The following is a 16,569-nucleotide window of genomic DNA, read 5'->3' as shown; positions in this document are numbered from 1 at the left end:
CAAAATCAAGACTCATTCTGATGGCTCTATTGAACGCTACAAAGCTCGTCTTGTTGCCAAGGGTTTCAACCAGGAATATGGGATTGATTATGAGGAAACCTTCTCCCCTGTTGCTCGGCTTACCTCTGTTCGCAGTTTACTGGCTGTTGCTGCTGCTCGCCACTGGGACCTTTTTCAGATGGATGTCAAAAATGCCTTCCTCAATGGTAATCTTCTTGAGGAGGTCTACATGCAACCTCCACCTGGGTCTACTTTTCCCCCTCATAAGGTTTGCAAACTACAGCGTGCCCTCTATGGCCTCAAGCAAGCACCCCGCGCCTGGTTTGCCAAGTTCAGTTCTACCATTCATGACTTCGGGTTCACCTCTAGCTCCTATGACTCTGCTCTTTTTATACGGACTACTCCTCATGGTACCACTCTTCTCCTTCTGTATGTGGATGATATGATTATCACTGGTAATGATGCCGCTGGTATTCTCCACCTCAAACGGTTTCTCCACCATCAGTTTGAGATGAAGGACCTTGGTACTCTCAACTACTTTTTAGGCCTTGAGGTTTCTCATGATTCTACTGGCTCTTATTTATCTCAGGCCAAATATGCATCCGATCTTCTGGCTCGTGCTGGTCTTACTGATTGCAAAACTACATCTATTCCAGTTGATCCTCAGATTCGCCTCACTCCTCTCGATGGGGCTCTCCTCCCTGATGCTACTCTTTATCGTCAGCTCGTCGGTAGTCTTGTCTATCTCACAGTGACTCGTCCTGACATTGCCTATGCTGTTCACATTGTTAGTCAGTACATGTCGACTCCTCGCACTCCCCACTATACTGCTCTACTCCACATCCTTCGATACATCAAAGGCACCCTGTTCCATGGCCTTCACTACTCTGCTTCCTCATCCCTTGAACTGCGTGCCTTCTCTGATGCTGATTGGGCTGGGGATCCTACGGATCGACGCTCCACCACGGGATTTTGTTTCTTCTTAGGGGATTCTCTTCTTACTTGGCGTAGCAAAAAACAATCCCTCACTGCCCGTTCCAGCACCGAAGCTGAATACCGAGCCCTTGCTGATACTACTCAAGAACTTCTCTGGCTTCGCTGGCTCCTCACTGATATGGGTATTTCCTCTTCTGGCGCTACCCCTCTTTATTGTGACAATCAGAGTGCCATTCAGATTGCTCACAATGATGTTTTTCATGATCGCACCAAGCATATTGAGATTGATTGCCATTTCATTCGACAGCATGTTACACGTGGTACTGTTCATCTTCTCCCCATTACTTCTGCCGATCAACCTGCTGATATCTTCACCAAGGCTCATCCTCCTGGGCGCTTCCGTGATCTTGTTTCCAAACTCAACTTGGTCGATGCCTACCCTCCTTGAGTTTGCGGGGGGCTGTTAACATATCATATAAAATACTATAGTTGTAGCTGTAAAGAGACCCACTTCTGTAAAGAGCACCACTACCACACTACCTTCAGCTGTAAAGAGAGCTAACCAGCTGTAAAGAGAGCCAACCCATGTGCATTGTCTCCCTCTCCTCTCTATAAAAAGAGAGAACTCATTCTCTTGTAAGATATATACAGATATACAATAACAGATAGTAACTTCACATTTCATTCCAGTCTCTCTCTTTTCTCTCTCTCATTACCAATTTAACATAACACAAGTTTTAACCACGTATACTTAAATGAGTAATGTTAAATGCACAAAATTACAATATAAAAGTGTACAAAAAAATGTATTATATGCAAGGACGAGGCTATAGGGGGACCATGGCCATCCCTGGTTTTCTACTTTACATAGGGTACGCATTAAGACCTAAAAAAGACACTAAGAAGAGAGAGAGAGAGAAAAAACAAAAAAAAAAGAAGAAGAAGAAGAAAACAAGAAAAAAGGGGATAGTTCACATGAAGAGTGTTCGAGTGTTATTTTGATTGATAAATTATTCGATATGAATTTTAAAAAATAAAATTGTGTGATATTTTATTGTCATTTATTAATTAAGACTGAAAAAAAGTTATTTTTTAAAGCATTACTTTTTAGGATGACTTTCAGCTTAAAGCCTACTGGTGATATTAATTCATTGGATTTTGCAAAGACTGATTAAATCGTTCTCTAATATCTATCTTTCACATTGGTCACTTTCATTTTACCTTTCAGCCTACAAATCGTTTTTCTATTTCTATTTTTTAATTTGAAAAATAGCTTGTATTATCAGTTGTGATTTCAGCAGACCTATTTTTGGCCTCCCTAAATTCGTAATCCTGGCTTCGTCCCGATTGTGGAGTTGAGATATCATTCCAAGTATAGTTCATATCATATTGAAGATAAATATCGATTGTGGAGTTGAGATATTATGTCCATATCATATTGAAGATAAATATCAATTCTACAATATATATATATATATATATTGTATACTTCTGATGTTTTAACTCTATTCATTTAGAGTTGTTTTGAGTATAGATGATTTTAGTTGGCATTTTAGATTTGAAATATGTTAGAAATTCCAAAAGATTTACCAAAATGTCTATTAAATGTGTCATACAGTTGTGAGACCCACATGGAACTTACATGATGTGGGTTCTATACCTATATGAGACATTTGATAAAAAATTTGATAAATCTTTTAGAATCTCTAACATTACTCTTTAGCTTTTTACGAAAGTATGTTAAAAAAAGTCAAGAGCAAAATTAATCAGTGTGTTTGGTTTGAGTTTTTTGGATTAAGTTTTTTGAAAACTGAGTTTTTTGATTTTCGTATTCTTTTGTTTTTAGTGAATATTTTTTAAATTTTAAACATTTTTTTTACTGTTTTAGATGCACCTTAGTTAGAGGTATCTAAAAAGTAAAAAAATTTGTGAAAAAATATTTTAAAAAATTAATAAATACATAGAAATACAAAAAATGTACTGAATTCTTGTACTTTTTTTTGTATTTTTGGTATTTAGTGAATTTTTAAAAGATTTTTTTTACATTTTTTTTACTTTTTAGGTGTATTTATGTTAGGTATGTTTAAAAAGTAAATTTTTTTTTTAAAATATTAAAAAAATTCAGTAAAAACAAAAAAACACGAAAAATAAAAAAGTATAATTTTCTAAAAGGTGTTTTGAAAAACTGGTAACCAAGCACAGTGAATATTTTTATAGTGACTTTTTAATTGAAAAAAATATGTTGCCAAAACAACCCTTAATATTACTGTTAAACACAAGGCCGTCTTAAACTTCCACGAGGACTAAAGCAAATGTGAGGCATTTTATATTTTAAACTTAAATATAAATAATATTTATTATTTTTAGTAAATTATATCATATTATTTAAATTCATGTCTCTTTGATTCTCATAACTAAAATATGAGAGTTATTTAAAATATTTAGCTATGAAAAAAGAATAAGTTAAAAGTGCCAAAAGTTATCAAATAAATAAAACTTATAAATTCAAAATGAAAACTAAGAAAAAATTTATAGACCCTATTTCAAATTTGTGAGGGATTCTTTTAAAGTCAGCTTTTTTTTAAATTATATATTATAAGCTTTTTAAAATTTATGAGGCCTTTTCAATGTGAACATTTATTTAATATTATAATAACAATAATAATAAATGTGTGCATTTGAAAAAACATATACCAAATTGGTGGAAGTTTTTACTAAAATTTTAAAACTTGTATTATACTAATGGAGTATATATTTTTTTCTTTTTTTTTGGTATTGATTTTGTGGAGGCCTTTATAAAAGTGGACCTTATGAGAAATAATTAAATTTCATTATGACTTAGGGTTATATATGAAAATTTTGAGGTCTTTTTACAAATAAGGCCTAAAGCTATTACTTCAATCGCCTAATGCTTCAGCCGGTCTGGTTAAACAATAAGGTAGCTCTGATAACTGGGTGTTCAGCTTTAGTTGTGTGGGTGAAAATCTGACCACACTGCTTGCTTAGTGATCAACTGGAGAGCACAGGCAGAATAGATGGCTTCAGCAACCTGTAACAGAAAGAAAAGGCTCCGGTGGTGGTTCTTCCACTCGGGGGCACTCCGACGATCAAGTCAGTATATCTCTCAAAGATAATCAAGTGCTAAACTTAATACTGAAAATATAAATTGCATACCTTAGACCCACGGGGGTGCCTCTCTTTTATAATATATTCAATCCAAGTCCTACTAGAAGTATGACTTTTATGAACTCCAATTTAGTGCTTACTTTGGACTTCTTAAGAAATAAAGATAAACTCCCTAAGAGCTTTATCCTTATCTTGGTTAAGTTCCCTCTTCGTCTTAGGACTCTTGTCCCTTATTTGCTTATCTCGGATTCCGATATCTTCGGAGATAACCTCGGCAACTCCGAGATCATCTCGGCCTAACTACCACGACACGTGCACCTCGGCTGACACGTCGGCGTCACCATGCCACGTGTGGGTATTCCGAAAATATATCCCCACAACTGCCCCCTAGGTTCTATTACCTCGGCATTCTGAGGTGATGGAACCTATACCGATATTTCGACATTTCTTTTCTGAGTAATGGTTCAAAAACTGTTTAGCCGAGATAATCCACTTCCAGCCGATGTGTTCTCTTCGGAGAACAAGGTTTCGAACGTACTCTCCCACGCGCATGAGCTGTCATGTATTTCTAACCGTTCCCTTCAAATGCTTTATTTTTATTGGCCCGTTCCTGCGACGCGCCTTTAGGCTGTCTTTTCATCCGTCTGCGCCGTCTGACGTATACGGTGCTCCAGGCGTAATAAATGCCCTAATTTTGCCGCCGTTTCAAGTTTTTGACAAAACTTTTCTTTGCCTCTTTCTTTCTTTACTTTTTCATTCTGATTTCTTGCTCCTTCTCTCTCCGAAAGCTCTTTTTTTCTTTGAATCTGCCATTGCTTCAATCTCTCTTCTGAAACTGTCTTTAGTCTTCCATTCTTGCGAAGCTTTCTTTGCTGTCACAACCGATTTCTGAGCTCGGCGAATATTGTCCCGGCTTCATTTGTTCTGGTAAGATTCTGTTCCTTTCACTCTTAGTTCTCTTTATGTGCTTTTGTCTGCCTTTTGTTATTTATTGCTTTTGTTCAAAGCCTTGGATTTATTTGTATCTTGAATCATGGCTACATCTTGAACTTTTGCACTATTTCACCACTTTTCTTGCCACTGTTCTTGATTTTTTCACTTCTGTATTTCTTTCGTTTCTGAGAACCATACCTCTGTTCTTTGATTCTGAAGCGTCATCGTTTTCTTGTTTTTTTTTTTTTTTTTTTTTTTTTTTGTATCTGTTCCAGATCTCTGTGCCTTCGATTTTGATCTTTATAGTTTTTTGGCTTAGGAGTTGTGTGTAGAATCTTCAATTTTTTAGGGAAAACTGAAACAAGCCTTATCAGTCCTTTCCTAGGTCTTTGCCGAGGTTCTTGCAACCCTTCTTTAAACGCCCATCCTCTGAAACACATTCTTCTTTGTTTAGGTTGACGTAATGGGTATGTGGAGGCATAGGGTAAATACCCCAACAAAACTCGAATACTTTAGGCAGGAATTCTCTATCCCAGCCGATGTTTATCTTAAGCTAGCTGGGGATGGTGATAACATCATGCCCACAGACCATACGATGCCCTTTCCTATAGTAGCCTTTACTGAATGTGGACTTCAGCTTCCACTTAATCCCTTGTTTCGCGAAGTTCTTCGTTTCTACAAGCTGAACCCCATGCAACTTACTATCAACTCCTATAGGGTGATTAACGGTATTATAGCTTTAGCTAGGCAGGAGAATCTTAGGATCACCCTGGCCGACCTTCAGTACTGTTATACAATGTGCTCTCTCAACCTGAAGGAAAGGGGCTTTGTTTATTACCTTAAGCCGAGGTCTACTGAGTTCAAAATTGTAGCCGACCTCCCAGACTCCAACAAGGGGGCTGGGGATGACTTTCTTATTGCTTCAGGAAATTGGGAATTTGGCCCAGACGAAGATGTCCACCTCTACCCTCTTCCTCGAACAATTACAGAGGGCAAGGGTAAGAGCCCAGTGCCAACGCTTAGTTGTTTTTATTTAAGTCTTTAAAATTTTGTCTGTTTCTAATGTCTGTTTGCTTGTCCTGCAGATCTTCATCAACCACCAAAAAACTTCCGTCAATCCTTCTTCCCTAGACAAGATTTAAAGAAGCTTCTTGGTCTTCCAATCCATAAGCGCAAGGCTCCCCTGTTGCTGAACTTCATTCCGACATATAAATCTACTTTACCCGACGTCCCAAAAAGGAAGAAAAAGAGTCTTTCTCCTCCTACTGCCACAACTGTAACCGCGTCGTCATCCCGAACAGATCAAGGATCCACCTCTGACCCAGCCGATCTTCCATCCACTTCGGCCCCCTACTTAATACCAATTCCAGAACGTAAACGTCGACGAAGACTTGTAAAGACTGCCGAGATGGTTCGTCCAAGGCCTGTTATTCAAGATCTTCTTGCCGACCTTCCAACCGACGCCGATGCTGTACCAACGCATGCGATGCCCCCACCAAAGCCGAAGAGAGCAAAAAAGGCTCAGCCCAAGGCCAAGGTTACTGACGCCGAGGTTGAGGATGCTTTGCCTATTTCTCAGCTGGCAGAAAGAAAAAAATCAACCTCTGCCTCCACCAAGAGGTCTGCTGAGGCCCAACCCTCAGGGTCTACACAATCAAAAAAGCCGAGGTCATCGTCTGCGACGACCTCGGCGTCCAAGAAGCCCGACGTTCCATGGGCCCCTGAACTGACTCTGGAGGATAGGCCTATTATGGCCAGTGAAAGTGCCGACGATATTAACGTTGGTGTCGCCCTCAGCACTGCTCTTCTCCTTCCAAAGGATTTGGAACGCAATGCTGACCTCAGTGAGTATGAGAATTACGCTCTCATGCTCCAACACTCCGTTCAAGTAAGTATCCCTGTTCGCACTTGTGATTTTTCCTTCTGTTTCTTACTGAGAATATTTTCTAACATTTCTGTTTTTCTTCAGGCCATTCAGCACGCCCATTCATTTTCAATGCAATCTTTTGAAAATCGGCAAAGATTGGTTGATATGAAGAGGGAAGCATCTTCCATGAAGAAAGAGATCAAATCTCTTGAATCAAGGATGAAAAAACTGGAGGATCAGGCCGAGGCTGCTACTAAGGCCCAGCAGATGGCCGAAGAGAAAGCGGAGTCTGCTGAGGCTATCCGAAAAGTAGCTGAAGCTGAGAAAAAAGAGGCCGAAGTAAAAAAGGCCCAAGCTGAGAAGGAGCTCCAGCAGGCATTGGCCACCAAGGAGGCCGAAGTCAAAGAGGCTGATGAAAAGGCCTATGCCCAGGGTATGGTCGACGTCGCAGAGGATTATAAACTTCAAGTCAGGCAGGCATGCAACAGGGGATTTTCCCTAGGTTGGATGTCCCTGATAAAAAAGCTTGATCTCCCTGTTGACTCGCCCTTTCGTAATGCCGATGTCATTCCTTTACCATTTCCTCCTCCAAGTCAGGTTGAAGACGAATCAGAGACTGAGGCTGATGCCGAGGATGAGGATGGAGAGAAAAATGATGATGAGGCCTTGGTGAGGAAACCCAAGGATGCTGCTGAAGCCAAGTCCCCTCCTCCTGCTGAGCAAGTTATGGATTTAACCTTGGATGAGGAGGGTGATGAGGTTGGGGAGGCACCCAAGGAAATTGCCATCGGGCAACTATCATCCGACCTTCTTTTGGCTGAAAGAAATCTGGACAATACGCTGGCTGAGATTGATGCTGAGATTGAAGCAGAAAAGGTTGCCGAGGAGGTTCCACCAGAATCGTCCGAGGTCCCAGTCCCTGCAGCTGCTAATACTGAAGAGTCTTGAAAAATGTCTTTTGTACTTTTTCCTTCTTTTTTTGCACTTTGCACTTTGTACTCTCTTTTAATTTCTGGACAATGCAAAACTCCTTCTTATGGCCAACGCAGCTTTTTCAATATGTAACTGTAACTGTTCTTTCTATGGATGTTTTTAGTTCTTGTGATGTTCTGTTGATTGCTTCTGCATAGTTCTATACTTAGAAATTTTTGCATGCTTTTTCATTTTGCTTCCTTTGTGCAATCTTCTCGGGGTTATATACCTCGGGTATAAAAACCTTTACTTCGGCGAGATACTGACTTGCAAACCTTTCATAAATTCTAACAAGTATAAAACATATACTACTTAATGTAAACTTTGCAAGTTTCAACAAGTATTAAACAGTGATCTCGGTCTATCCTACTTGTAAATTGGTACAAATTTCAACAAGTGTTTAAACAATATACTTAGCCTTTACTTCAACCTGTAAATTTCTGTATACCCCAGCGGGTGATCATATGTCGGTTTAACATAAACTTGTAAATTGCTACAAATTTCAACAAGTGTTAAGCATCTTCCTTTGGGTTTAAGCAACCCATATATTGCTATGAGAACTTAAGCAATAACCTCGGCTTAACTTCAACTTGTAAATTGCTACAAATTTCAACAAGTGAAGATAAGGAATCAGCTTAATTCCAACTTGTAAATTGCTACAAATTTCAACAAGTGAATTAAGGAATAATCTCGGCTTAACTTCACTTTGTAAATTGCTACAAATTTCAACAAGTGAAGATAAGGAATCAGCTTAATTCCAACTTGTAAATTGCTACAAATTTCAACAAGTGAATTAAGGAATAATCTCGGCTTAACTTCAACTTGTAAATTGCTACAAATTTCAACAAGTGAAGATAAGGAATCAGCTTAATTCCAACTTGTAAATTGCTACAAATTTCAACAAGTGAATTAAGGAATAATCTCTGCCTTTTCTTTGCCCCCAATGTGAACTTGAGTTTGAGTTTGACTTGGGTTCATATTAATTATATCTTCAATAAACATCAATGCATAACTTTATCAATCATATGTGTTGAAAGAATTCTGAAAAGACTTTATTGATGCTATCGGCCAAAAAATGATGCACATCTAATGATAGAAAAATTTCAAATTACAAGTATTCCAAGGTCTGGGCAATGCTTTGCCCCCATTGTCCTCAAGCCGATAAGCTCCATTGCCTAACACTGAAGTAATTCTGTAGGGTCCTTCCCAGTTTGGGCCAAGCTTGCCTTCCCTGGGATCCCTCTTGTTCCCGACGACTTTTCTCAGGACTAGGTCGCCGATTTGAAAATCTCTGGGATTGACCTTCTTGTTGTAAGCTCTGGCAAGCTGTTACTGGTATACTGCAAGCTGAATTGCAGCTTTCTCTCTTCGTTCTTCCAACAAATCCAGATCTCGGGCTAAGAGTACGTCATTGGTGCCATTCTCTACTCCCTAGGTTCTGATCCCTGGGATGCCGATCTCCAATAGGATGACTGCTTCTGTGCCATAAGCCATGGCAAAGGGGTATTCTCCTGTTGATCTTCTCAGCGTAGTCCGATATGCCCAAAGTACGTTGGGTAATTCGTCTACCCACTTTCCTTTTGCTGCCTGCAGCCTCTTCTTTATTCCATCCAGAATTACTTTGTTGGATGCCTCTGCTTGCCCATTGCTTTGAGGAAAACTTGGTGTTGAGAAATAATTCTTGATTTTGAATTTTGCACAAAAGTTCTTGATGAGTTTGCTGTCAAACTGTGTTCCGTTGTCGGCAACTATTGCTCTTGGAATCCCAAATCTGGTGATAATGTTTCTCCATATAAAATTCTTGATGTCCACATCTCGGATTTTGGCAAGAGGTTCTGCCTCTATCCATTTTGTAAAGTAGTCTGTTGCTACCAGCAAGTATTTTCTCTGCCCAGTTGCCTGGGGAAGTTGTCCAACCAGATCCATGCCCCATTGGGCAAACGGCCAAGGGCTGGATACTGGGTTCAGGTCAGCAGCTGGCTGATGTATCAAAGGTGCAAACCTTTGGCATTGTTCACACTTCTTCACATAGGCTTCGGCATCCTTTTGCATGTAGGGCCACCAATACCCCTGGGTAATGGCCTTGTGGGCTAATGATATGCCCCCAGCATGGCTTCCACAAATTCCTTCATGAATTTCGTAAAGAAAATCTTCAACCTGCAAAGGGTGTACGCACCTTAAAAGCGGCCCAGTGAAGGACCTCCTGTAGAGATGGCCTTCTGCTGTTAGACTGAATCTGGCCGACTTCAGTCTGATTTTATGTGCTTCCTTATGGTCTTTTGGCAGCTTCCCCTCTTTTAGGAATGCAATGATTGCATCCATCCAGCTTGGTCCCAAGTCCACGCACATTGCTTCTTGTTCGGTGCTCTGTTTATCTATGCTCGGGGCCGACATGTAGTCGATCATAATTGTCCTTGTTTTTCCAGTTTGAATTGAACTGGCCAGGTTAGCCAACGCGTCGGCGTGGGTGTTGTCATCTCGGCTAACTTGGAGTAATCTGCAGTTCTGAAATAGGGCTGCCAATCTGATGACTTCCTTTGCATATGCCGACATTCTTTCGTCCCTGGCTGCAAATTCTCCTGTTGACTGGTTAACAATGAGTTGTGAATCACAAAAAACAATTACCTCATCTGCTTCTGCTGCTGCTGCCAGCTTTAGCCCTGTAATTAATGCTTCATATTCTGCTTTATTGTTTGAGGCTTTGAACCCCAAACGGATGGACTGCTCTACTATTTCTCCATCTAGAGATATCAGCAGTACTCCTGCCCCTACTCCCTGGCAGTTTGAACTTCCATCAACGAATAGTCTGAATGAATCGCCGATGTAAATGCTGCAGGGTCTGAGCTTCTCATTCTCTTGCTTTCTTGTCTTTGGCTGGGATTCTTTTTGCTTGTTGGGACAATGCTCATCTTGGCTCGACGGAGCCCGATGTGCGATGGTTTCAGGTGTGAGTTCTGTGACGAAGTCGGCCAAAACTTGGCCCTTTATTGCTGCTCTCGGCCTAAACTCCAGGTCAAACTGGCCCAGGGTTACTGCCCATCTTGCTATCCTTCCTGTTAAGTCTCCTTGTTGCAACAAGGATTTCAGTGGGTGCTCTGTTAGGACCACAATCTTGTGTGCCTGAAAGTAATGGTTCAACTTCTTTGAAGCCATTACTAAGGCCAGCATTAATTTTTCCAGTGGTAGGTATCTTGTTTCTGCGTCGGCCAAAGTTTTACTTACATAATAAACAGCCTTTTGCTCCCCTTTTTCCTCTCGGATTAGTACTGCACTGACTGCGTGTTCTGAGACTGCTAAGTACAAAAACAGTTCCTCTCCTGGTACTGGGTTGGAAAGAACCAGAGTTGTGGTCAAGTACTTTTTTAGGTCGGTTAAGACAGCTTCACATTCTTCTGTCCATAGGAAGTCTGTGGCTTTTTTCACCAGGTTAAAGAAGGGTCTGCACTTATCTGAGCTTCTGCTGATGAATCTGTTTAGGGCTGCGGCCCTTCCAGTAAGCATTTGAACTTGCTTTGCCGATGTCGGGCTCTGTAGTTCCAGGATGGCCTTGATTTGGTCTGGGCTGGCCTCAATGCCCTTTCTTGTTACCAGATACCCTAAAAATTTACCTGATCCAACTCCAAAGGCGCACTTCGATGCGTTGAGTCGGAGCCGATATCGTTTGAGTATGTCGAAGATCTCTTTTAGGTCGGCAAGATGACCCTTTGATTCCTTGGTCTTTACGACCATGTCGTCGATGTAGACTTCTACTGTTTTGCCAATCAGGTGCTTAAACATCTTTGTTACTAACCTCTGATAGGTTGCTCTTGCGTTTTTTAACCCAAAAGGCATTACCTTGTAACAGTACAGGCCTTTAGGGGTGATGAACGCGGTCTTCTCCTCGTCTGGAGAGTATATGGCAATCTGGTGGTACCCTCTGTATGCATCTAGAAAACTCATCCTTTCATGTCCTGAAGTAGCATCTTCCAGTTGGTCGATCTTGGGCAGAGGGAAGCTGTCTTTGGGACAGGCTTTGTTGAGGCTGGTAAAGTCTACACAAACCCTCCATTTGCCATTCTTTTTCTTTACTACTACTGTGTTGGACAGCCATGTTGGGTACTGAACTTCTCGGATGGCCCTGGCCTCCAGGAGTCTGTCTATCTCTTCTTCTACTGCTTCGACGTGCATCAACGTCGGTCTTCTGGCTCGTTAAATCACAGGTTTTGCCGACCTGTCGACATTCAGTCTGTGGCAAGTGACCTCGGGGTCAATGCCAGGCATTTCGTAAGGTGTCCAGGCGAACACCTCTATGTGGTCCTCAAAAAATCTTCCAGTTCTTTCTCTTCTTCTCTAGCTAAGCCTGTGCCGAGAAGAAAGAAGCGCTCTTCGTCGCCCTCCTGGACGAAAACTTTTTTTAGTGCCTCTTCGCTCTTTTCGGCTGGTTCTTTCCCGACGTCTTCTAGGACCTCCATGTCCTCATCTTCAACTTCTGCTTTCCTTGGCAACTGTATACTACAGGTGGACTTTATTGCTGCCATGGAGCAATTTTTTTCTTGTAGTTGATCTCCTCTGACTTCTTCAATCCCATGCTCTGTTGGGAACCGTAGTAGTTGATGCAACGTTGAGGGAACTGCCCCCATTGCATGCAACCACGGCCTTCCCAAGATGATGTTGTATGGTGAGGGCGTGTCAATTACCAGAAATTCCGTCTTGATCTTCTTAGTGCCGTCTTGTACTTCCAGGCTCGTTGTGCCCAGTGGCCATGTCGGCGTTCCATTAAAGCCGACCATCGGGCCGCTGGATTGTTCTAAGTCATAGGGTGAAGGCCCAGCTCTTTGTAACATCTGACATACATGATGTCACAAGAGCTGCCTTGATCTATTAGGATGCGTTTCACTTGGCACTCCCCAACCTGGAGGGATACTACCAAGGCATCATTATGGGGATGTTGGACCAATTCCAGGTCGGCTTCAGTAAAGGCTATCATCGGCCCTTGGCATTCTTCTGGCCGATGTCTCTTCTCCCCGACTTGGTAGACATGCTGTAAATGTCTTACCCTCTGGGTCTCCCCTCTGACTTCGTTTTCGTTGACCCTTGAGTGGATCACATTAACCACCGTCGGTCCTCCTGCTTGTGGTAGCTGTGCTGGGGGAGGTGGTGCTGCTGGTGCTTGAGGCAACCTTGCCTGTTCTTCCCTTGTCCTGGCTTCATCGACCAGGTCCCTCAGAAGGCCTTGTCTCACCAGGTCCTCCAAGTGTGCTTTCAAGGCTCTGCAACCTTGAGTTGGGTGCCCTTCTTCATTGTGGTAGGCGCAACGTCTACCAACGTTCCTTCCCATGAATTCCCCTGGTGCTCTTGCCGGAGCCCTGAAATAAGGTTGGTTTCGAATTTGATCTAGGACTTTATGGATTGGGATTCGGAATACCGTCGTTACCGCCTGTTTACTTCTCAACTCTGTTTCTTGTTTGGTCGGCCCATTGTTGCCTCGGCTTCGCTTCGGCGAGCCGTTTCCCTTTTCTTGCTTTACCTTTTTGTTTCCCGATGTATCTTCTTCGGCTCTGGCGTACTTCTCAATTCTTGCCATGAGTTCTTCCATGCTTTTTGGCAATGTTTTTGCCAAAGACTTCTGTAGGGGGCAATCATCTTTCAGGCCGTTCTTGAAAGACACGACCGCTACCTCTTAGTTGCATTCGGGTATTCGGTTGAACACCTCATAGTACCTCTTCGCATAGGCCCTAAGGCCTTCTTCCTTGGTGATTCTTAGAGCCATCAAAGCATCAACCCTCAGGGGTTGCAGCTTGTTGGTCACGAACCTGGCCACAAACATCTCGGCTAGGCCTTCCCATGTCTTTATGCTTCCCTTTGGTAATTTATGGAACCAATCAGATGCAATTTCCCCAAAGGATGAGGGGAATACTTTGCAGAGCAACGACTCGTTCCCGCTATATAACGCCATTGAATTCAGGTATAGTCCAACATGAAAGTTTGGATCTGACTTACCATCATAAATTTGAAACCTCGGCATACTGAATCTCTTTGGTGGTTCGAATTTGTCCAGTTCCACCGAGAAGGCTGTCTTCGGCTTTACTGGGGAGTTTACCTCGGCTTCAACATTCTGCTGCCTCCTTTTTAAGTAGTCCCTTAGGTCTTCTTTGCTCCTCCCTGGAGCTCGGCTGTCTATGGATTTTAGTCTTTTTGGTACACTGCTTTCGGCCTCGTGGTGGGCCCGTTTGGATCTTTCTCCATGGGTTGTGTCAAAGCAGAGTGCTTGCCCCTGAACATGCCGATGTTTTTTGGGCTCTGGATTCTTCATGTGGTGCGTCCTTCGGGACTCTTCTTGCCTCGGCTCTTCTCGTCCGATTTCCCTGGAAGGCCGGTGAGAATGTCTTCCGCTCCTGGTATGCTGAGGGACCTCGGGGATTGTTTTTCTTCCGCCCTTCTGGGTGTTGGTTGCTGGCATCGGCGTATCTTGCAGTGGGTATGGTGGCTGCATAACATTATTCTGCATCATGAAGTTGACGACTGACTGAAGGTCTGCCAACTTGTTCGCCAATTCTTTTACTTCCTCATCCCTCCGTAGGCACCTGCCCCTCCATACCTGGAGGTTATCTTCATTGTAGTACTTTCCTTGGTCTGTCCTTTTTGACGTGTCGCCCTCCTGGATGACGTCTTTCTCTCTGTGACCCTGGTCACGGGCTTCTGTATTGTGGTCGTCTCCTTCAATGTCAAGGTCAATTGGTCCGCCACTCCCAGCGGGCGCGTCATCCCCAATTTTTTCCTGCTGTCCGTTACTGGCCATGTATTCTTCCTTCGTTCCCACAGACGGCGCCAAATTGTGTGGGTGAAAATCTGACCACACTGCTTGCTTAGTGATCAACTGGAGAGCACAGGCAGAATAGATGGCTTCAGCAACCTGTAACAGAAAGAAAAGGCTCCGGTGGTGGTTCTTCCACCCGGGGGCACTCCGACGATCAAGTCAGTATATCTCTAAAAGATAATCAAGTGCTAAACTTAATACTCAAAATATAAATTGCATACCTTAGACCCACGGGGGTGCCTCTCTTTTATAATATATTCAATCCAAGTCCTACTAGAAGTATGACTTTTATGAACTCCAATTTAGTGCTTACTTTGGACTTCTTAAGAGATAAAGATAAACTCCCTAAGAGCTTTATCCTTATCTTGGTTAAGTCCCCTCTTCGTCTTAGGACTCTTGTCCCTTATTTGCTTATCTCGGATTCCGATATCTTCGGAGATAACCTCGGCAACTCCGAGATCATCTCGGCCTAACTACCACGACACGTGCACCTCGGCTGACACGTCGGCGTCACCATGCCACGTGTGGGTATTCCGAAAATATATCCCCACAGAAGGTCTTATTTCAATGGGAACAAGATGAGCTTAATAGACTTAATCAATCTCTCAGAGCATGACTTGTTTTGAATTTGAGCTTGCATGCTACGGACAAGGCACTTTGGTTGGTAATCAAACCAGGTCAATCCTTTGTCTCAACCCTTTGTAATCACACTGATCATGGTGAACTCAAGAGCTCTAGCAGATTGGTGTGGGTTAAGTACCTCCCCCCTAAAGTCCAATTTTTTGGATGGCTTGCTTGGAAACATAAGGTAAAAACCTCTGTTTTTTTGCACAGAATTGGAGTGCTGAATGCTAGTGCTAAAACTATATGTATTTTCTGTAAAGAAGCCCAAGAAACAGTAGAGCATCTATTTATCCTCTCTCCTATGGTATGGAGAGTTTGGGCAGGTCTTCTGAAATGGTGGGAAACTCATTGGGTGACGCCTGGATCAGTTGAAGGGCTCTTGCAGTGGTGGGCTGGGAATAAATTCACCAAAGCTGAAAGGAGAATTTGGAATGCAATTCCTTTGGTGGCTCTTTGGTCCATTTGGAAGCACAGGAATGAATGCCTTTTTCAAGATATCCAACCAAACTTGGAAGAGTTACATGAAGCTATCACTGTTAGGCTGGCAAATTGGCTGAAATCTACCTCAAGGGATTTCCATTTTTCCATCACTGATTTTATGTATAATTCGGTGCAAATTAGATTATGCTTGGGAGGGAGGTTGTAATGCATTATTTATTAAGAGCAGCAGCTACCACTAGTATATCAGCAGTTGTAATTTCTCTAGAACTCAGCTTTGTCTTGTCACATCTTGGTGGTGTCATGCAGCTTCGTCTTCGTGAAGCTCTGGTGCCTGCCTCTGTTTTGCTCATCTGGGACTGTTACTAGTGGTTGTTTTATTGTTTGTTGGTTTCTCACCAACTGGAGTTTGGAGTTTCATCTAACTCCAAACTCCTCTTTATTGATGTATTTCTCATATTTTGTATGTCCTCATCAATACAGATTTCTTTGCCGTTAAAAAAAAAATAATAATAATAAAATAACAAACTTTAATCTACAATAACACATAGCAACAGTTGATTGGGTTATTTGATAGAAAGCATTGACGCGAACAACTATTCTAACCACTTGAGTTTAAATAAACCGAAAGTGACTGATAAATACCCATTAGATACTAATTTAATGAGCTCCACCAATACATAATAAAAATTCTCCACATCACTCATTATTAAAATGGAAATGCAGAAGGTTGGATTTAACTGTGCCTCATGTTTGGAAATTTGTATGGTGTTCTTCGAGTAAGTTGAAATAGTATCCTAGCTTGATTTTTATTGATTAAAAAAAACTGATTGAATAAATTTGTATTGATTTAAAAAAATAATGATACAACATGTTA

The 16,569-nt window shown here is 42.0% G+C and overlaps 1 protein-coding gene across 1 annotated transcript; it reads left to right on the top strand.

The window, feature by feature from the left end:
- Positions 1-6,724: 6,724 nt before the first annotated feature.
- LOC145821976 (uncharacterized) lies at positions 6,725-7,810 on the top strand. Its single transcript, XM_082918541.1, has 2 exons — positions 6,725-6,883; positions 6,965-7,810. The coding sequence occupies exons 1-2, from the start codon at positions 6,746-6,748 to the stop codon at positions 7,808-7,810; spliced, it is 984 nt and encodes a 327-aa protein (XP_082774667.1). The 5' UTR covers positions 6,725-6,745.
- Positions 7,811-16,569: the final 8,759 nt, after the last annotated feature.

Source organism: Camellia sinensis, chromosome 3, assembly GCF_055761805.1.
Source record: "Camellia sinensis isolate YWXY chromosome 3, ASM5576180v1, whole genome shotgun sequence".
Classification (NCBI taxonomy): Eukaryota; Viridiplantae; Streptophyta; class Magnoliopsida; order Ericales; family Theaceae; genus Camellia; species Camellia sinensis.
This window is presented reverse-complemented; position numbering and strand designations above follow the sequence as displayed.